General features: G+C 29.2%; 1 protein-coding gene across 6 annotated transcripts in view; it reads left to right on the top strand.

Moving 5' to 3' along the window:
- The window catches only part of LOC113511743 (RYamide receptor-like), a 64,670-nt gene extending 47,773 nt beyond the window's left edge, over positions 1-16,897 (top strand). For 5 of the 6 annotated variants that reach the window (XM_052897003.1, XM_026895454.3, XM_026895453.3 and 2 more), the window contains 6 exons: positions 2,222-2,316; positions 2,983-3,108; positions 4,175-4,275; positions 10,143-10,233; positions 14,853-14,930; positions 16,403-16,896. In XM_052897003.1, the coding sequence (XP_052752963.1) occupies positions 2,222-2,316; positions 2,983-3,108; positions 4,175-4,275; positions 10,143-10,233; positions 14,853-14,930; positions 16,403-16,780 (869 nt within the window). In that variant the 3' untranslated portion in view covers positions 16,781-16,896. Of the gene's footprint in view, positions 1-2,221; positions 2,317-2,982; positions 3,109-4,174; positions 4,276-10,142; positions 10,234-14,852; positions 14,931-16,402 lie in introns of all 6 variants that reach the window. The other variant, XM_052896975.1, reaches the window with a different exon arrangement.
- The last annotated feature ends 1,889 nt before the right edge of the window (positions 16,898-18,786 follow it).

The following is an 18,786-nucleotide window of genomic DNA, read 5'->3' as shown; positions in this document are numbered from 1 at the left end:
AAGTTATATCAATTTAAAGAATCACATATAAAATGCTACGAAATAACCGATCAGTTGAATTGACTGAAACTTTATGTAGATAGGGTATATATCATATTTTAACTCATAGGATATTGTATGTTCCAATTCCCGCGGACGGCGCCACAGGAAACTGCTAGTAGATTATATATTCTTGATTTGATTGTCAAAATAACTTTTTTTACGAATTGCTTTATTATTATAATGTAATCTAACTTTGAACATGTAGATATAAATCTAAAATCTTATTACCTAATCCAATTTGGCTAAAATGGTGACGAAAATATGGAGTAGTTACTATGGAAGCATAAAGATTTCTCGCCGAAGATAATTCATATTTATACAGTTACTGTTTTAGCTTTATTTAATTTGAAGTGCTATTTATAATACTTACAATTAAATAATAAATCAGTTATTTACTTACGTAATTTTATAATTAAAGTATCTGTAGTATTATGTAACGCCGTAATTACTATTTGAAAATGATTGAATATTCTTTATAGGATTTTAAAATTTTATTTTATATCTCTGAAGTGGTAAATAATTACTTTATTTATTAATTAATATATAAATAATTTTATGTATATCTATCTTCCTATCAAATCTTCTAGACAAGTGACAGACGAAATTCACAGTAGATATGCTTTGTTTACCTGACGTATGATTAAAAACAAAACATGTCGGACTTTGCTGTTCCATTTTATCTTTTGCTAGTGGCTAAAACATATTTGTCGATTGATTCGTTAGCAACTTATCTAAGAGGGCAAGTTGTTTAGAGGTTAGGCAGAATGAACTAAGGCAAAAGTTGATTACACACTGTAGATACAAAATAGTTTGGGTTTTATGGTTTCTGTTAATAGTTTCAATTTAAATGTCATACTGCCAGACTACTACAGTACCTAAGCTCCTTTTACTACTTGATTGTGATAATAATGAGAATTATAAATTTAAATTAAAAAAAAAAAAAAAACTTTTGTTGTTAGCTAAATTCGAACTGAAAATAGATAGAGTGACTGTTAAGGAAACTGGCTGATTTAAATTGTAACTATGTTAACACGAAAATAGTAATATGAGACCTAGGCTGGGCCCGGGTTCTAAGTCACATAAAAAAAGTTTTTATGTCAAAATGGTACGAACTCACCTTGACTGCAGATTTAGCGTAAGCGGTACACTCTCAGATGCATCAGGATTCAGGAAGCCACGCCACGTGAATGTCACAATGGCGCTGATCCATTTTGATCTACTCGTGAAAACCACACTATATATGTTAGGTAAACAATCACTCGCGATACTTGGGAATGATAATAGGGAATGTCCAGGGGATTCACGAGTTCTCCATACAGTATGTAGGACACAACAGCAACCAGTTGCACAGTGTTACGCGATAGACGTTGGACTGGGGCCGACCATTTGTCTGTTTTTCTTATGTCAAGGGAATCGGTAGAATATTACGCGATTGGAGGGTATTATGATATTTATAGGGATGTGACTTTCTTAAACAGGTGACCATTACATTTTCACCTTATAAACAAAAAAAAACTGATCATTATCACAAAAGATGTAGTAAATGTAGTCACGTACTGACAGATTGGCAATATAAATATACTAGGAGACAGGAAAATAGACTAGTGTGCATATTTTGTAAATGCGTGTATGTGATAGTTCTAAATTTATATGTAATGAAAGTTGCGTAAATAGTAAAAATTCATTTATTATAATTTTCATTTCAATCTGTGAACATTCAACTTTATTTGGATTAAATATGATATTTTTATCGACCAATTATCGTTCAATATACTACTGACCTTTCTATAATATTGAAATTAAACAGATACATGTTTAAACTTGAATACGCGAAAAGTGCATTTTGTTTTTTTTCCTAATTTATGTTATATCCTGAAATAACACACTTAAATCAGCTACATCCACTTAAAATTAAATACTCTTTAAAATAAAAAAAAAAGAATGTATTTTTTCACACTCCCGTTAAATCAGCTTTCAGCTTGTATCATGTGGATCAATGTCCTATTTGTCTATTCCGCTCTAACATATGTACGAGTATATGTTATTATGTTTTTTCTCTTTTAAATACTACCATTAGGTTACGATCCTCTTATAGTGATGAATGACATTTATGAATTATATGCTGGCTTTTTACACATGCATCTTATTCTAGTGATTACATTATATTATCTTGTTTCAGTTAATAAAATAATTTATAAGAAACCATTCTGTGCTCCCAGTGAATTCGGTTCTCATTCACTGGCTATCTACAGACTGCTATTGTATATATTTCAAGTAAGTAACAAAATTTTATGAATCAATAATTATGCTTCATTTGTATTCTACAATATAGGAAATAACAGATATCACACAATTAAAATTAAAACACATGTATAAATATATAAAAAAACAGCCTTACTTCTCATGTTGTATACACTTTTATTCAGCTAATCGTCATGAAATTTGATAAACGTGTATACGGCATGGAGAAAAACATGCGGACAAAGTTCGTATTTGTCTAGGCATTTTCTAAATATACTCTTGCATCTATGCATTTAGAAAAAAGTATCAATTTATATATTTATATAATTTTGTTCACCAAATGAAAATATGCTACAAAAAGCAGACTCAATGCTAGTAACATTTTCTATCAGTCAATTTAATGACTATCAGATGTCTAGTATCCGTAATGTTAGCTTAATTTAGAAACTAGGTAACCTGTATGACTAAGACTACTTTTTCTATAAACTGAATATCATATAATAAAACAACACCTGTTAGGACCTACACAATACCTACACAAATGAGGAATTATCTTCCACGAACATTGTCTATTAAAATAGGTTTATTGTTAATCTTAAATTGCATTGCTTATTGGAGTCTAGCTTGTGAGATATTTTTTCAGAATAATAAATTGTATATAAATTAATGTATAGATATATAATGAATATTATTTTTCAGTACGTGATTCCTTTGTGCGTGATAACATTTGCTTACGCTCATATGGCGATGAAGTTGTGGGGTGCCCGTGCTCCTGGAAATGCACTGGAAACTCGTGATGCAAACCACATGAAAAACAAAAAAAAGGTAAGTAGAAAAAGAAAGAAAAATTAGAAACAATTAGGTACTTACTCCGTTTATTTCAGATATATTTCGTTTTTTTTTTTATTATTTTATTGCCACTACTAGACAAGTAAGTATGTTGGAAAATATCCCAGCGATCTATCTAATAGAAAGTGGTAACCCTTCTCTATAGATAAGAACAGCACCATAGACTTCTCAAAATACATGGTGATAATCATGTGTTATCGTTCCTGAAAAAGATGTTATGCTTTTGTAAAGTACTCTATAATTTCTCCGCCAAATCTCATCCTTCATACCGAAATAGAGTCATGTAAGCACAGTTGCTTAACGACAGAGACATGGACGGGGCAGAGACATCGTTGCCGATGCAGATTTTATACAAATTTTCCCTCTTAGTAATTCATTGTTCGTTTTAAGTGGCACAATAATCTTAGTTTTAATTAAAACACTTTTTAGGTTTTATTTTTAAACAAACTCCAATTATTTGTATCTCCAAATATCAATATCTAGTATCATGTAGTTAATTAGGAGGATTATTTAAAATACATAATTGCAAAGTCGGACAATTTTATTGATGTAGTTCTCGGATATCAAAACTTACAATTTTATGATATCAATTTTACCAAGCTGCTTCATATATATTAAATAAGACAATTGAAATTACTGAATATTAACGTAATGAAACAAAAGTACACCAAACATTGCTTCAAATAGAGTATAATTAAAGATTATGTCCTACAAAAAAAACGGACTTCAAATGTGACAAAACCAGTTATTTTTATCTAAAATCTAAACTACTAAACCATTTTTTATTCTATGGAATAAATTTGTAAGTTTCATTTCAGATAAAAAAATCCAAATCAGTTTAGAACTGACGGAGTTAAAAGATAACAAAAAAATACGAATACGAATTCAGAACCTCCTTCTTTTTAAAGTCGGTTAATAAGTAAAAATGTTTTATACTAGGTGCCGTCACCCTCAATAATTGAAAGCTATTTTTATGGTAAAAGCAAATATTTCACAATAGAAGGTACACACCTTTTCTTGACTAATGGATTAATTCTCACAGGTAATAAAAATGCTGGTTCTGGTTGTGGCGCTGTTTGCGCTGTGTTGGCTTCCATTACAAAGTTATATGCTGTTACAGTCATTCTTTCCTTCGATTAATGAGTAAGTATATGTGATGAATGATGTTTGAATGTTGAAAGATGTATAAAATATACTTAATATTTGGACAAAATGAATATAGTATGAATGCAAATATTTTTGAGCCTCTCATAATAATATTCCATGTAGAAAGAGAAATTGTTAATAACTTAGCAGTCTTCCTGAAAACCATCGTGGATAATTTTTATTGAATTTGTCACAATATACCTACATGGTGTAACAGATGACGACATACTCGGCTATTACACCTCGCAGGTAACTTGGCAATATAAACCGGCGGCGTAGATGGAGTTACTATACCATTTTCATCATTCAAAAAGTGCAAGAGCTCGATCAGTTCATGAAAGGCTCAGAATTTATTATCGTACTTTGACTCATATATTTATTTATTTTTATGATTATTATTATTCATTCATATATATAATATAGAGTTGTTATAAAGTGTCTTGAAATAATTTCGATTTATATTAAGTAAATGAACAACAATTTGAAATATCATATTAATCATATTAAAATGAATTGAAGTCAGTCTGGTTATTTTGGTATATAATATTTATGTCATTTTGATTAATTATTTGCAAGTCATGTGTAATTTATATCTAAAAAAATGTTTAGTTTCATTGGTAGTTTCGCTAATAGAGCGTATTAAGGTATTAAGGGAATATAATCATTCCGATTTCATTCTATATATTGCTAGCTATTTGCCGTCGACGTGGACATTTCAAGGAATCCTTTCTTAGTGGCTACCTATAAAAGGAATTCCAGCTGTTTAGGCTGTAGGTATATTGATAAACTAGTTAATCAGGACAAATCTTTCTTATTGTGTGCCGTTTATAACCTGTACTGTACTTGTTACACGATAGGTGCTTATTTAGATACGTAACAATGACGTCGTCTAATACTTTATATACTGTTGTTGCGTAATCTAACAATAGTTCTCAATATTCTGATAGATGGCCACATCGTATGTACCTAATATAATTTATCTACAGATATATAGATATCGACACATTCTGTCATTTACAATACAAAACGTACGAGTATCCGAAAGATAAATCAGGTTGAAATTTAAACCAAATGTATTTTCAGATATAATTATGAGTACATTTACCATTTCATGCATATACATATTTTTATATTTACTTATACACAATAATATACTTGTTTTTTATGCGATGACACTCACATAAAAAATATCTTGTATTACTGTCAAATATTGACTTTATTTCTATCGAATAAATTAACTGTTATAAATGAAAATTAAAAAAATCCGATATAATATCTTCATTAAACATAGCTAAAAATTCTCCCGAATAAAACAACTATGGAATAAAGAGAATTGTTTTAGAAATTATTCATTACATTGAGATCCCATAAATAAATATAGACAGTCAAAGCTTTCCAACTGATGATTCCCCTCTTTTGATATCGAGAGGCATGAATGCAATAACAGCTTGGATTTCTAATACCAAATGCTGGACAATGTAATCCTTGAATCATGGTTTAATATTAAAGAAGTGAAATTACCTTTTTTTTCGGGCAATAAAAAGAATTAGGTTACTACCCACGTTAATGACAATGACACACTTTTTAATAAATGATACTGACCGTAAAAAATAGACACCATTTTACTTGGTTATGGGTAAAGCGTAACCATAACTAACCGTATTAGAAGTTTACGTTAGAGAGCACTCACAAGAACTGACTTCTGAAATCTGATCAGAGATACATTCTTTTTATTCCAACTGTGCAGATAATAGACTAATATTATGATAAAAGTACGATTCCTCCAGCTTTTTATCGGTGAGCATACGTGTGGGCGTTCGAGCGACTGAATTGGATTTATGGGGTTATAAAGAATCACTCACGTTCAGTTAAAAACATTTTGTTGACTTTATTCGAAACCATAATTTACACATTTCATTAGCGTTTAATGTTTTGCATTTTATGAGTACCTATGTTATTAGATACAGATCGGTAGTTCAAAAAAGTTTTGAATTCTAAAGTTGTGTAGAGAAATGTGAAAACTTTTGAGCAAAGTTTAAAAAAACAATAAGAAAAAGTATTTAGAAAATACTCATGGAAATAGGACAACAGTGCTGGTGAAACTGCGGGAAATAACTTATGTACAAACAAAATTATCCGGAATAGTGATAAAGGATTCTGAAAGTTAAATTCAACTTAAGAATAAGAGACCAATTTATAAGGGTTTGTTTTGCAATATATAAAAGAATTTATATTTTTATGTAGAAAAAAATATATTGATTATATTTATATTTTACTTCGGACAAATACAGCAATTAGGTAAAAAACACTTCGAGAAGGAAGACGATAGGAGAATCTACTTGGATTGCGCAACATTCAGAAAGTTTTGCTACGTCTTTACGTCGTTCATCTCGCAAAACTTGAAAACAAAAGTTATCAATCAGTGCGTGCTTCTAGTAATGACATACGCTGCTGAGACGTGGATACCGACGGTGGGCTCCATAAGCTGAAAGACTCTCACCGAGCCATGAAATAAATAAATAAATTAAGAAGGCCATGCTTGGAGTTTCTTTAAGAGATCGGATTCAAAATAATATAATCCATCGAAGAATGAGACTTTGAATATATATAAATGGCGATGGGCTTGTCATATTTGTTGCAAAATCGATGACCGTTTATGCAAACATTGTCTAAAGTGGAGATCACGTTTGAACAGGCGTAATGTGGGGCACCATATAGCAAGATGGGGTAACGATTTGCGCAAAATTGCTGGGAACGATTGGATGAGTAAAGCACAGGACCGACCAAAGTGGCGCACTTTGGGAGAGACCTATGTCCAACAGTGGATTGCAGTGGACTAATAATAATGATGACAATGATATTGAAAAATTTAAAAAGGCTCTCCAATAATTTTATAAGCTCCGGCACTTTTATTACGGTGCAAATTCAATCAAGGAATATCGCAATCAAATTCGAATCTAATCCTAATTTTCCAAACTAAACGTGATTTACGAAAATGCAAGTATATAAAATGTGTTTACGAAAAAAAAAACCTTTTTATTGTCTAAAGGTACTCTTAAATAATAAGTAATACTTTAGGTGCTTAAACCATGGGTGCTCAAAATAGATAATCAAATAGGAATATTTACATGATACATGGAACAAATAAAGAAATATCTTTTGCTTATTCATATACAAGGAATGACGTTATTGGGTAAGCTCTCAGATAATAATCTGGAGGAATATTATCCAATATTAGCAAAACGTGACTGAACAACTCATTTATAAAATATTATGCAAAGAAATTGTTATCTAAATAAATGTACTTTCATAACCAGTATGATCATAAAGATTATCAAAATAATTCGTAATTTATTTTTCACTAATGTTTTGTTGTCAGTAATATTCAAGAAATACAAAAATGTTTATTATAATAATTGCAACTTGATTAATAACAATGTAAATTATTTTAATATTAAAATCACATTTCTTTAACTATTAAGTTACATAAATATTATTGATTGAAAATTGTTAATATTCCAATTCAAGCTAATCGCTTTCACTTCTTTCGCATTCAGTTAAAATAATAAGATAATTTAATAAATAAAGGTACTACACAATTACAACAATCGCTCGATCCTCAAATTAGGACAACGTGTGATATAAGAAATCAGGCAATGAATATTTATTGGTTACATTTATTGGTATAACAAGATCACTCAGACTCCGAGCTCATATAGATTAGTTTCCTAAATTATCCAGATTGAGAATCGAATCTTAGCCTTCATTACGCAAATAATGTGTTTAATGCTATGCCACGGAGGACGAAAAATTAATAAAGAATTTATCGAAACACCTACATATAACTATAGGTATTAATTAGTAGTTATAAAAAAATATTAAGAAAGGTTTAATATATATTAATATATATTAGTTATAAAGAATGGTATTATATAGCTAGTAATTTCACGTCACGTAATGAAACGTCGAGATCTCAAATAAATTATCACAGTTATCGCGTTAATTCGTCTCTTATAAACCAATAATAATTGTTTTATATCAATATATAAGATATATCAGAATCATATATGTAGATGGATGAATGTAATAAAATGCTAATATGTAATAATTAAATCTGGTAATACAAAAAGTTGTGTAATTGTGTTAAATTAATATTAATTTCCTAACAAATTAACCTAATTTAACTTTATTTAGCGAGATACAGACGTTTACTAATTATATATATGCACATAAATATTAAGGCACATATATCAAGGTATGTAAAAATACAAAATTATTTTATGTATTTGTTTAATAATTATATGTATTGACTCTGTGTTTTTAGGTGTCTAAATTGTCTTAAAAATAAATTGATCTATAACTAAAAAAATAATTATCGAAACTGATTTAGGAATTGGTGAAAACATTGCATAATCGACAACAAATTAAGAAGAACAAACTACTTTATTTTTTTAACCAATTACAAGAAGAGAATTGTGTTTTTTAAAGATTAATCAAAGAAAATAAATATATAATTTGAAGCGATGTTATAAAATCTATTTTTAATATAAAAGCAAAATAATATTTTGACTAAAATAATACTATTTTTAGTAAGGTTTGAATAATAAACGTAATGTGGTATTGTATACACTCGAAATTATAATAGAGTTAAAAATGTATCCACATTTTTACGTCAATTTTAAATTAAACAACGTACCTAATATAAATTTTGGTGGGATTACAGAGGATTAGGCGTTGTGATTTTAAATATCATAATTGCCGGTTTGAGATTCAATTGATTAAACCGCACTTTTTAATGAATACGTGAGTGGATACAACAGCTTAACAGGCTATTGCCGAAAATAAATACCAACAAAATTATTAAATATTTGAGTACGTAAATACTTTTTGTTCTGGACAGCCGTAGTAGGACAGGGTATTCTAATTTATCGGTTTCTGCTTTATTTAGAGAAAAGGATATTTTTAAAATCATTACTTAGACTGTTCATTTACGGACAGCCGTCAAATTATTTCAGTTTATATGCAAACAGTGTCTCTACTATTTATAGTGTTGTTAAAAATGTTATGAATAGCAAATCATCCCCGCGCAAAATTCCCTCGAAAATACTACCTATAATGCTCTAAAGTTATTTGAACAAAAAATTATGTTGGATCTCAATATCAAAATTTAGTCGGGGTCATTGAGGACCAATTGAACATTTTATATGCATATATTTAAATACATGCTTGTAGTGATATCGGTGTTATTGAATGAGTGATTAATCTTCCATTATTATATTGACTAATAATACAGTTTTATAAACTATATAGTACTCTACCATAATGTAGGTAGATATCTAATTACGTCAGCATCGTTTTGGATCTGAAAGATAACAGTCGGTTAGTGGTTTTGATTATTAATGTGTGAGGTTTTGGCTTTTATAAATTATCGTAGCACAGTACGTCACGCTTTAATAAGAAAGCAAAAAGTATGCAATTGTATTACAGACTTTTAATTTTCCGATATAATGTATGTACTCCATGCGCATACCTAATGTTAATGTAGACATAAAGTTAAAAGCATCTGTATATTGTTATTCTAATTGAATATGTACCGTTATGAATAAATAAAAAAATCGTGTCGTACTCTGATAAATTATAAAAGCGCTAATTAATACTGTAGTTCTAAGAGTGTAAAGAGAGAGTGGTAAGAGACGAGAATTGTTATGGATGACACAGTGTATGCTTTTGTTAGTGCATTGTGTTATATCGATAGTCAACTTGCACTTTGCGCTAAGTAAAGCATCAGCTCTTTTCCTATCTTCAATAGAATAGAAAAATATATATTCATTCTATTTTGTATTAAATTCCATTTTCTATTTCAGGTACAGATACATTAACGTTATATTCTTTTGTTTCGACTGGCTAGCAATGAGCAACTCATGCTATAATCCGTTTATTTACGCCATATATAATGTAAGTATACGTATCTTTTAATTGTAATCTTTTTCACATCGTAGTAGCAGACAAATTTATCGTCTAAGAAACGTAGACTAAAGAAGCATAGTTGAATTCTTACAAATATTTTTGAATCTAGCAGCATGAAACTAACTACGTCAAATATTTTTTTGAGAGTTCGACAATACGGCAATATAAATTCGACAATACAACAGTCTGAATATCATTATTGAGTTTTGTTTTGTATATTCATTATGATTAAACATGTATATTGTTAAAATAAAAAATGATAAATTTCATATATCACCGTTTCCGTATTATGTATTACTCATTGTATCGACTGATCTATATTGAAAAAGAAAAGGTTGCACACCTAATAATAAGAGTATAACTGCATTATGTTAAAAAATACAATAACAATAACCAAAACAATAAATTCTACTATCATTTTGTGATTTATTGCTTCAATGATTGTTTATTGAAACAAAACAAGATAATGAATCAATAAACACCAGAAAAGCGCTGATCTTCGACCCGGAGGCTCTGAAATTTTAATTACTTTTACTTCATTTAGCTTGAACGTTTATGTAAATATTAATCGTTAAAATTTAATTGGTCACTGAAGAACAGTAATATAATTCTTTGACATTTATAGTTAGCTTTTGTGAAACTTTTATCCACCTTAAACTGCAGACAAAGGTAATGGTTTACTTTGAATAAATGAGAGCCATTAGGAATTGTAAATTAGGCTTTGGGGAAAGTAAAAGTTTCACAAAGTTACAAATTAAATATGTAACTTCCTGTAAAGTACGTAATGTTTTTAAAAATATATTAAGCTATTATTGAACAAACCAGTTGTTGAAAGAAAAATAGTGTATATTTTTTCCGTTCATTGGTTTATTTTCTTGAAGTGTAGAGATTTATTTAGGACTAACATAAATATGAAATAACTGTAAGTTCTGACAATTATTTCCAACAAAATTAATAACAGTTTTCCCGTGCCTTCGTTTTAATCGTAAATTACTCTACGTGTGCATTACTGGGCTACAACACCCAACTACTTACAACTTCTAAGTCTCATTTATTCACGTCTAAATGTAATTTTTGTTCTCTAACTAGTTTTTATATATCCCATGGGAATAAAATATTTTTGTATAATAAAAAGTATTAACTTTATAACTATTAATAAATTAAGACTTGATTAAATTAATTTTAAAAAGTCCGACCAACATTTCAAAAATAATTTAGATTTACTTCTATTACAATTTAAAAATTACAATTTTGTATGTTATATACCATAAAACACAACACGAATGAAAGTACCAATCATGTTATCGAAAATAGTTACAAACAGCCCTTCTTTCTTTATAGAAGTTTCTTTAACACCCGTTTCCGAGCGAGTGCCTAATATTTATTTATGTGGTCACGAAAAATACGTCGAGTGGTAAATACGCAGTCATAGATACGGCTTTAGAAAAGTTCTCCATTATGTTATGGATGAAATTTAGGAAACATTAAATATATGAAATTTACGTGTAAAAATATATTTAAACGTTTAAAAGCCGTGCGGGCCCGACATAGAATAGGTCACCCCTTCCTTTCCCGTGGGTGTCTTAAGAGGCGACTGAGGATGTTTATTGTAAAGGATTGGGTAGCAGCGTCCTTAAAGCATCACCACGCTTTCCAAGCGTGGTAACTACTGGCAAAATCCCTCTTATACTTCGTGAAATAAAATTTCCAGCTATTTTCTTACAACGTTTAGTGAAAAATATAGATTTTTATCCCATAGCATCATAAAAATCCTAATTATTTAAATTTATTGGAAATAAACAAAAGAAATACTTGTAAAATGTGCAAAAAATACCTTAATGAGGAAAATTTTTAGTTAAATAATTATAGGTATTTGACAATTAATATTTTATTGATACCTTTAATCCAGAAGGAACTTCATAATAAATAAAAAAAGAAGGATTTTTCTCAAAAAAATCCACATATAATTATGACGTTTCTATCAAAGGTATGTCGAGACTTCCTCAACATTTTAATAATACAGATATCTGTATGGTAAATAAAATACATGGAGAATTTTTGCAAGCAAATTTAGGTATACGAACGATGACAGAACAGCGTTTGATGCGTTACGATGTATAGATAATACGTAAATAGGTAGATATTCTTCCAGCTATTACGTTATTTAAAACATTTATATATATTATACAAAAATATATTATAGAAAAAACTAGCGTTTGTCCGTGACTTTGGAGAATAATATAGGTTTTGGAAGTAGATAATCTAATGAAATAGACTATTTCTAAAAGGTCTATCAAGATAACATTTACACTAGATTTTAAGTTCGATCTTCAGGTACATAGCTGTCAAAATCGCATCCATTTGGCGCGGTAATTTTTACATGATGTCGTAACAAACATACAGATAGTCAAGAATACTAAAAATATTGTTTTAGTTTAGTTTTATATGTACATACAGCATCTAGATATAATTTTATTGTATGTGAATAGTGGTGGCAGTATTATAGAAATAGTCTTGTTAATGTACTAAGTATATAATAGTATCAAACTTACTATATCATTCATCATTATTTCAACCGTAAACTGTCAATTGCTGAACATAAGCCTTCCCCATAAGGGGAGTTTTGCAGTAGTTGCCACGCTTGGCAGACGAGTTGGTAACCGCAGTTAGGCTTATAGAGATGTTTTAAGCAGGACGCTGCTGCCCATCCTTCTACCATTAAGTTGCTTTAGTCGCCTTTTATGACACCCACTGGAAAGGAAGGGATGGCCTATTCTATGCCAGGATCACACGGATGAACAAACTTACTACAGACATATAAAAAATCTCACTTCATGAAGAGGAAAATGTTTTTAAGTAGTTTATATAACTAATATTCTGTACAACAGAATGCATATTATTTTTAAAGAGCTCTAAGTAAATTTATCGCGAGGTGTTATTTGATTAAGCTCTTCCTTAAAGCGAAAATACTTTCTTACAGAGTTTCAATCTCCCTAAAAGAAACTACGACATCTCACAAAGCTTTATACAGCTTTATGAGATATCGTAGTTTCTTTTTTCTTATTTAAAAAAGTCTATACAGATATATTTAGATTTTTTGAATTCCTAATTTGTTTTATTTATTTATTTAAATAAATTCATTGACCAAAAGAAAATATGGTACCAAAAGCGGATTATTAGACTATAGGCGCAAACACCAAAAATAATAAAAATCCAATAATTCTAAAGTATTACTTATAAAAGTTACGATATTCTTAGGACAATATTTTTTGATAGCACAAAATAGAAGTACGTCTATACAAACGAATTACAATTGGGCTACTGCTTTCTGCAGAGCACCTCATCCAATAAACTACCACAAACCTCTGATCTCTGCTTTAAACATAATAATAGAAACATTCCCAAGACTATTTATTTAGTCTTTATTTGGATCGACAAAAGAATACATATGGCTAAGTACGATAAGAATGTCAGACCACTTTGTATATGTGTATTAATATAACTTTAATTTATTATAATACACTAATATAGTAGAGGGATAAACCTAAAAATAAAAGCAAATGGCAAACCTGAAATAAGAAAACATATTGCGCCAATAATAGTATAAGAGCAAAGTCATGATGAGTTCTACAATTTTATTTAAATATCACGCTCTATAGAAGTCTCTTATAATGTCTTCTTTTGTACTCAAATGGATTTTTTTTTCTCTGTGAGACTCAACGCTTTTATTTAGAATGCAAACAAATGGTATGTTTTCGACGCCAATAATGTTAATATATTCAGGCTATACTATTTATACTATGACTCAAGTCTGGAATCCCAAAAAGTCTCTATTCTATGAATACAAAATATGTCTGCAGTGGTTGTCCTATTTTTAACAGAACATGAGTAATAAATAAGGTGATCTTTTTGCTGAAATATATATATTTTTAAGACAAACATATTGTAGCTAATTTTATTTTTTTATTTATTAGTTTTGTAACTAAATCGATTCAAATTAAACAGAATTTGCACTATGGGTAGTACAATACATATCTACATAAATAAAAATGTATGCGAGCGCATCACTTCCGACCGACTGCATCTATTTAGTTAATTTCTTTTGTTTTTGTATTGTGTTTGTTTGTTGTATTTGTATTTGTCAAGATAAGATTTGTATGAAAGAAAATCTATATGTTTGAAATATTGTATGGGAAAGGGAAAAATTTGTGTTAATAAATCTCGATATATAAAAGTGAGTGTGAGGGAAGAAAAGGTCTCATTTTCTTTATTAATACACCCGTGCGAAGCCAAGACGGGCATAAATATATATACTGTTTATGTTATGCGGGAATCGAACATGCAGCCATAGAAAGAAAAAGCAATGTCTTAAACTGCTTCACCACCAAGGTTGCTTGTATTATTATATTTATTTAATTAAATTAATTCAATACAAACATTATTGCATATTTATTAATCATAAATAATAAATTTATAATTCATTAATAGGAGCAACGGACGGCGAAGGATTACCGAACAACAAATTTTTTGTTACTTTTAAGTTTTATTTAACAATATTACCTGTAGCTTACTTTATTTCGACATTAATGGAAAAATTTACATTCCAGGAAAAGTTTAAGAAAGAATTTAAACAACGTTTTACTTTTGGGAAAAAACCAAGCAGATTTGCCAACGACAGCTACGAGGTGAGTTTTTATCCATTAGCTACAAAGTTTTATTGGAATAATCTCAACACTTATAAAAATTAATCAAGGAAAAAATAAATAAATAAATAAACCAAAACATAACCTATACTTATATAATAATGAGAAAAAATTTGTTTGTTGGTAATGGATAAACCAAAAAACTACTAAATCGATTTATAAAAAAATTTTACCTGTAGAAAGCTACATTATCAGCGACTAACATAGGTTAAGTATTATATTTAAAAAATCTATTTACCTATTCGAAGCTGGGCGCTATTGCTAGTAAATTCATAAAATTCCCGTTATATATTAAGGAAAAAAAATCTTAATATCATATTATACAAGCAATTCTCCTATAGTATATATGACATTTCGGTTTGACCCAGCGCGAACAAAAAATGTAGAGCTTCTCGTACTAACATGATAGCTGGACTCGCCATATTCATATGGAGGCTTAAATCTTTTTGTCATTTTTCCACTCGTGTTTTATAGAGAAAATGTTCAGATTTCAGTAGCAAAACACTACATATAAAGGATACTTATCATTTTGATTTTACTGACTTTTAAATTAATTTTCTTTAAATATTGGCATAATACTTAAGACCATAAGTTGTCTCCTAATTCACGTGGGAAAAATTTAAAGTTGCCATCTAGCTTATTATAATTTTTTTTCTACTATACTACTAACAATAACAATAATTGTAACATAAAATTAATATTTACTATTATTCTGAGGCTGTTATGTGCCCCTACATGGTGTAACAGTAGAGTTTAATCTAATACATCGGATTTAAAAAGGCAATCTCTCAAAAATTTGGTACGAGACAGAATTATCTTTAATCATATAAACTAATAATATCGTGTTAAACTTTAATTTACTTTATTTTTTATTTTATTCGTAATATGACTTTCCTGATCCCTTTATTAAACCCTACGCCAAAAATAAATCAACGTTTTTTTTTTTTATACGTTAAAAATAAAATGTAACATTTTAAGAACAGTGTTATCTGGGTACAACATTACTTGTTATAATGTAATCGGGATCATCCGGGACCTTAATAAAGATCCCGAAACAAATCGAGCATCCTCAAAATTTATGCATCAATCGATCCGGTTAATTTTTCAAATAAATTCTATTTTACCTTGGGTTTTAATTATAAATAAATTATATTAAATTATTTAAGCTGCGCGTTGTTGAATTATACTAATAATCAATCAATCTGTTATCAATGTATTTCATTATTTGTGTATTTTAGTAATGCATAGTACTTTGTTAGGCCATGTTATTATTAATTTTTACTTAATACAATATTGTCATTATAATAAACCATCATGATTTGGTAAACATAAATCATCAATAGCGATGTATAACAGAATAGGCTTATTGCCCTTGAAACGTCAACGTCGTGTTTTCTATTAACGTAGTGTATTGCATTAGGTATTTTTTTTATCAAATCGCTTCTTTATTGCAGGATGGACAATCATACAGGACTAGAATACTATCATTTCGGTCAACAAACGATAGAACTGTGTACTCGGCGAGAAAATCTATAAATCTTGTGCCTCTCGATACCTTAAAGCCAACAGCAAGAAGTTGTCATTGTTTAAGAAATCAGAACAATTTACAAAGTGGTAATGGATTTAGAATAACAAGATCTAATGAAGTTAACGATAATAATGGTAGTGAAAGATTGAACAATGGCAGTAAAAATAAAAGAAATACATCAGCTAAAAGACTGTCCAATAGTAACGACTGCCCTCTTGGAGACGAACGAGTCAGTGAATTGTATATATTTCCAAATAGTAATATTGTTGAATTCACAGATCTAACTTACGACGATAAAGTGTAAATATAAAAATTCCATTAATTTGTGATGTTAGAATTATAAATAAATGTAGTAGCAACGTAATAACAAATAAATATAAGATTAAATTTTTTTTATCTTCAGCCGAGAAGAAATAACCTGTTTTTACGTATCATATTTAATTAGTATTTGCATAAGTGTATATTTACTCATACAGTATTTAAATAATATTAACACACTATATTATTAAGAGTGCCTCTGCCCCTACAATGTTTCTGGTGTTGCGGGTGCTTGTGGGCGGCGATAGTCACTTACCATCGGCTGGGCTACATGCCCGTATGCCCCCCGTGTATAATATATTATATATACGAGTATAATTATGAGATATAATTAGATATTTATTTTATACTGCTAGTAATGGCAAACAAGTTAACTTCTCACCATGCACATCACAATATAATAGTATCATGTGTATTATTTATCAATCCCATATACTTAATATAAGAAGCGTAGTTTGAAGCGTTTTTTACAGTAGTTTTTTTAAATCGTATATATAAAACAACACTAGCAGAATTGTAGATAGTAAAATAATGGCATCAAAAAACACAAAGTCTTTTACGAAAACATCAGACATAAAATTGTAGTTAACAAAGCATATAAAAATAGTGGAAGTAATAAAATTTTAATGGTAGGTATTTAGAATAAGTATTTATAGCATATGTACCGCAAGCGAGTGTTAGCAAGTTTGTATGAAAGTTATCTAAAACTCTATAAATACAACTTATATTCACAGGTAAGTATAGAAAACCTATTTAAAAAGACTAACTAAACACTACAAATCATAACAGTAGTTTTTACAACAAAAATTGTTTATTTATTTGATTAGATGAGCTTTACAATTTCTTAATATAATTATAAAGGAACGCTAGAAAGATATAAATATGAGTCTCACTTTGAATAAATATATACGTTCGCTCAATAAACGAAAGTCATTGATTATTAGAACCAATCTTCTAAATTATCACGACCACATGCCTTTCCTAATAATAATTTAAGAAAAGCCACTGGATTAGAAGACTGAATCATCATTCAGTCATGTTTGAATTTATTTAACCTACTTTGAGGTGATAAAAAAACAAGAACTCGCTCAACTTCAACATTACCCTTGAGAGCAAAATGGTAGTAAAATTTATGAGCGCACTGATATTTGTCTAGCATCATATACAAGTAGAATATATTATAACCAAAAAATATAATATCAAGTATAACTAAATGGCACTGCAGTTAGTATCAGCGATATAGTGAATTCCGGGCTAGTGCAATCTAGTCAAAACGTCGAATAAGGTAAAAATATTATTTACTTACCGTTTAATAATTTATATTAAAACACAACATATAGTATAATCACTACATAGTATAAAACAAAGTAGCTGTCGCTGTCTGTCCGTTCCTATGTATGCTTAAATTTTTAAAACTACACCACGGATTTTGAAGCGGTTTTTTTTAAATAGATAGAGTGATTCAAGAGGAAGGTTTATATGTATAATACATACATAATATATAATAGTAGAGGAACACTGATAATTTTAGAGGTTTCTAATGTAGTGTCGTAATGTAATGGGAGATCGGCGGCGCTATTTAGTATCAGCATTGCACCCGTGCGAAGCCGGGGCAGGTCGCTAGTGTGTACTAAATGCAAAAGTTTTAAGGTAAATTTTCTTAATATTATATCACAGGGCTTCTACTCGTGACAATAAATAGTCTTCACTAGGTTTATGTCAAGTGTGTCTAGAGACCTACACAATTGTCTCGAAAATATTTATCAAACCATATTACTATTGTGGTACATCAAAAGTAATAATCCTGCAAAAAAAAAAAACAAATATAAATTCATTTGTTTCCTTGATGTTATCTGTTGTGTTTTTACAGAATTTTATGGGCTGAATAAATCAATGGAATCATGGCACAACAATAGGCTTTCTTGCCGTTTGGATGAGAATTATATTTTTCATTCTTCTATTACCTATACATATACGTGACAAAATTTCATA

The sequence above is a fragment of the Galleria mellonella genome, unplaced genomic scaffold, assembly GCF_026898425.1.
Source record: "Galleria mellonella isolate WM207_F2 unplaced genomic scaffold, CSIRO_AGI_GalMel_v1 utg117, whole genome shotgun sequence".
Lineage (NCBI taxonomy): Eukaryota > Metazoa > Arthropoda > Insecta > Lepidoptera > Pyralidae > Galleria > Galleria mellonella.
This window is presented reverse-complemented; position numbering and strand designations above follow the sequence as displayed.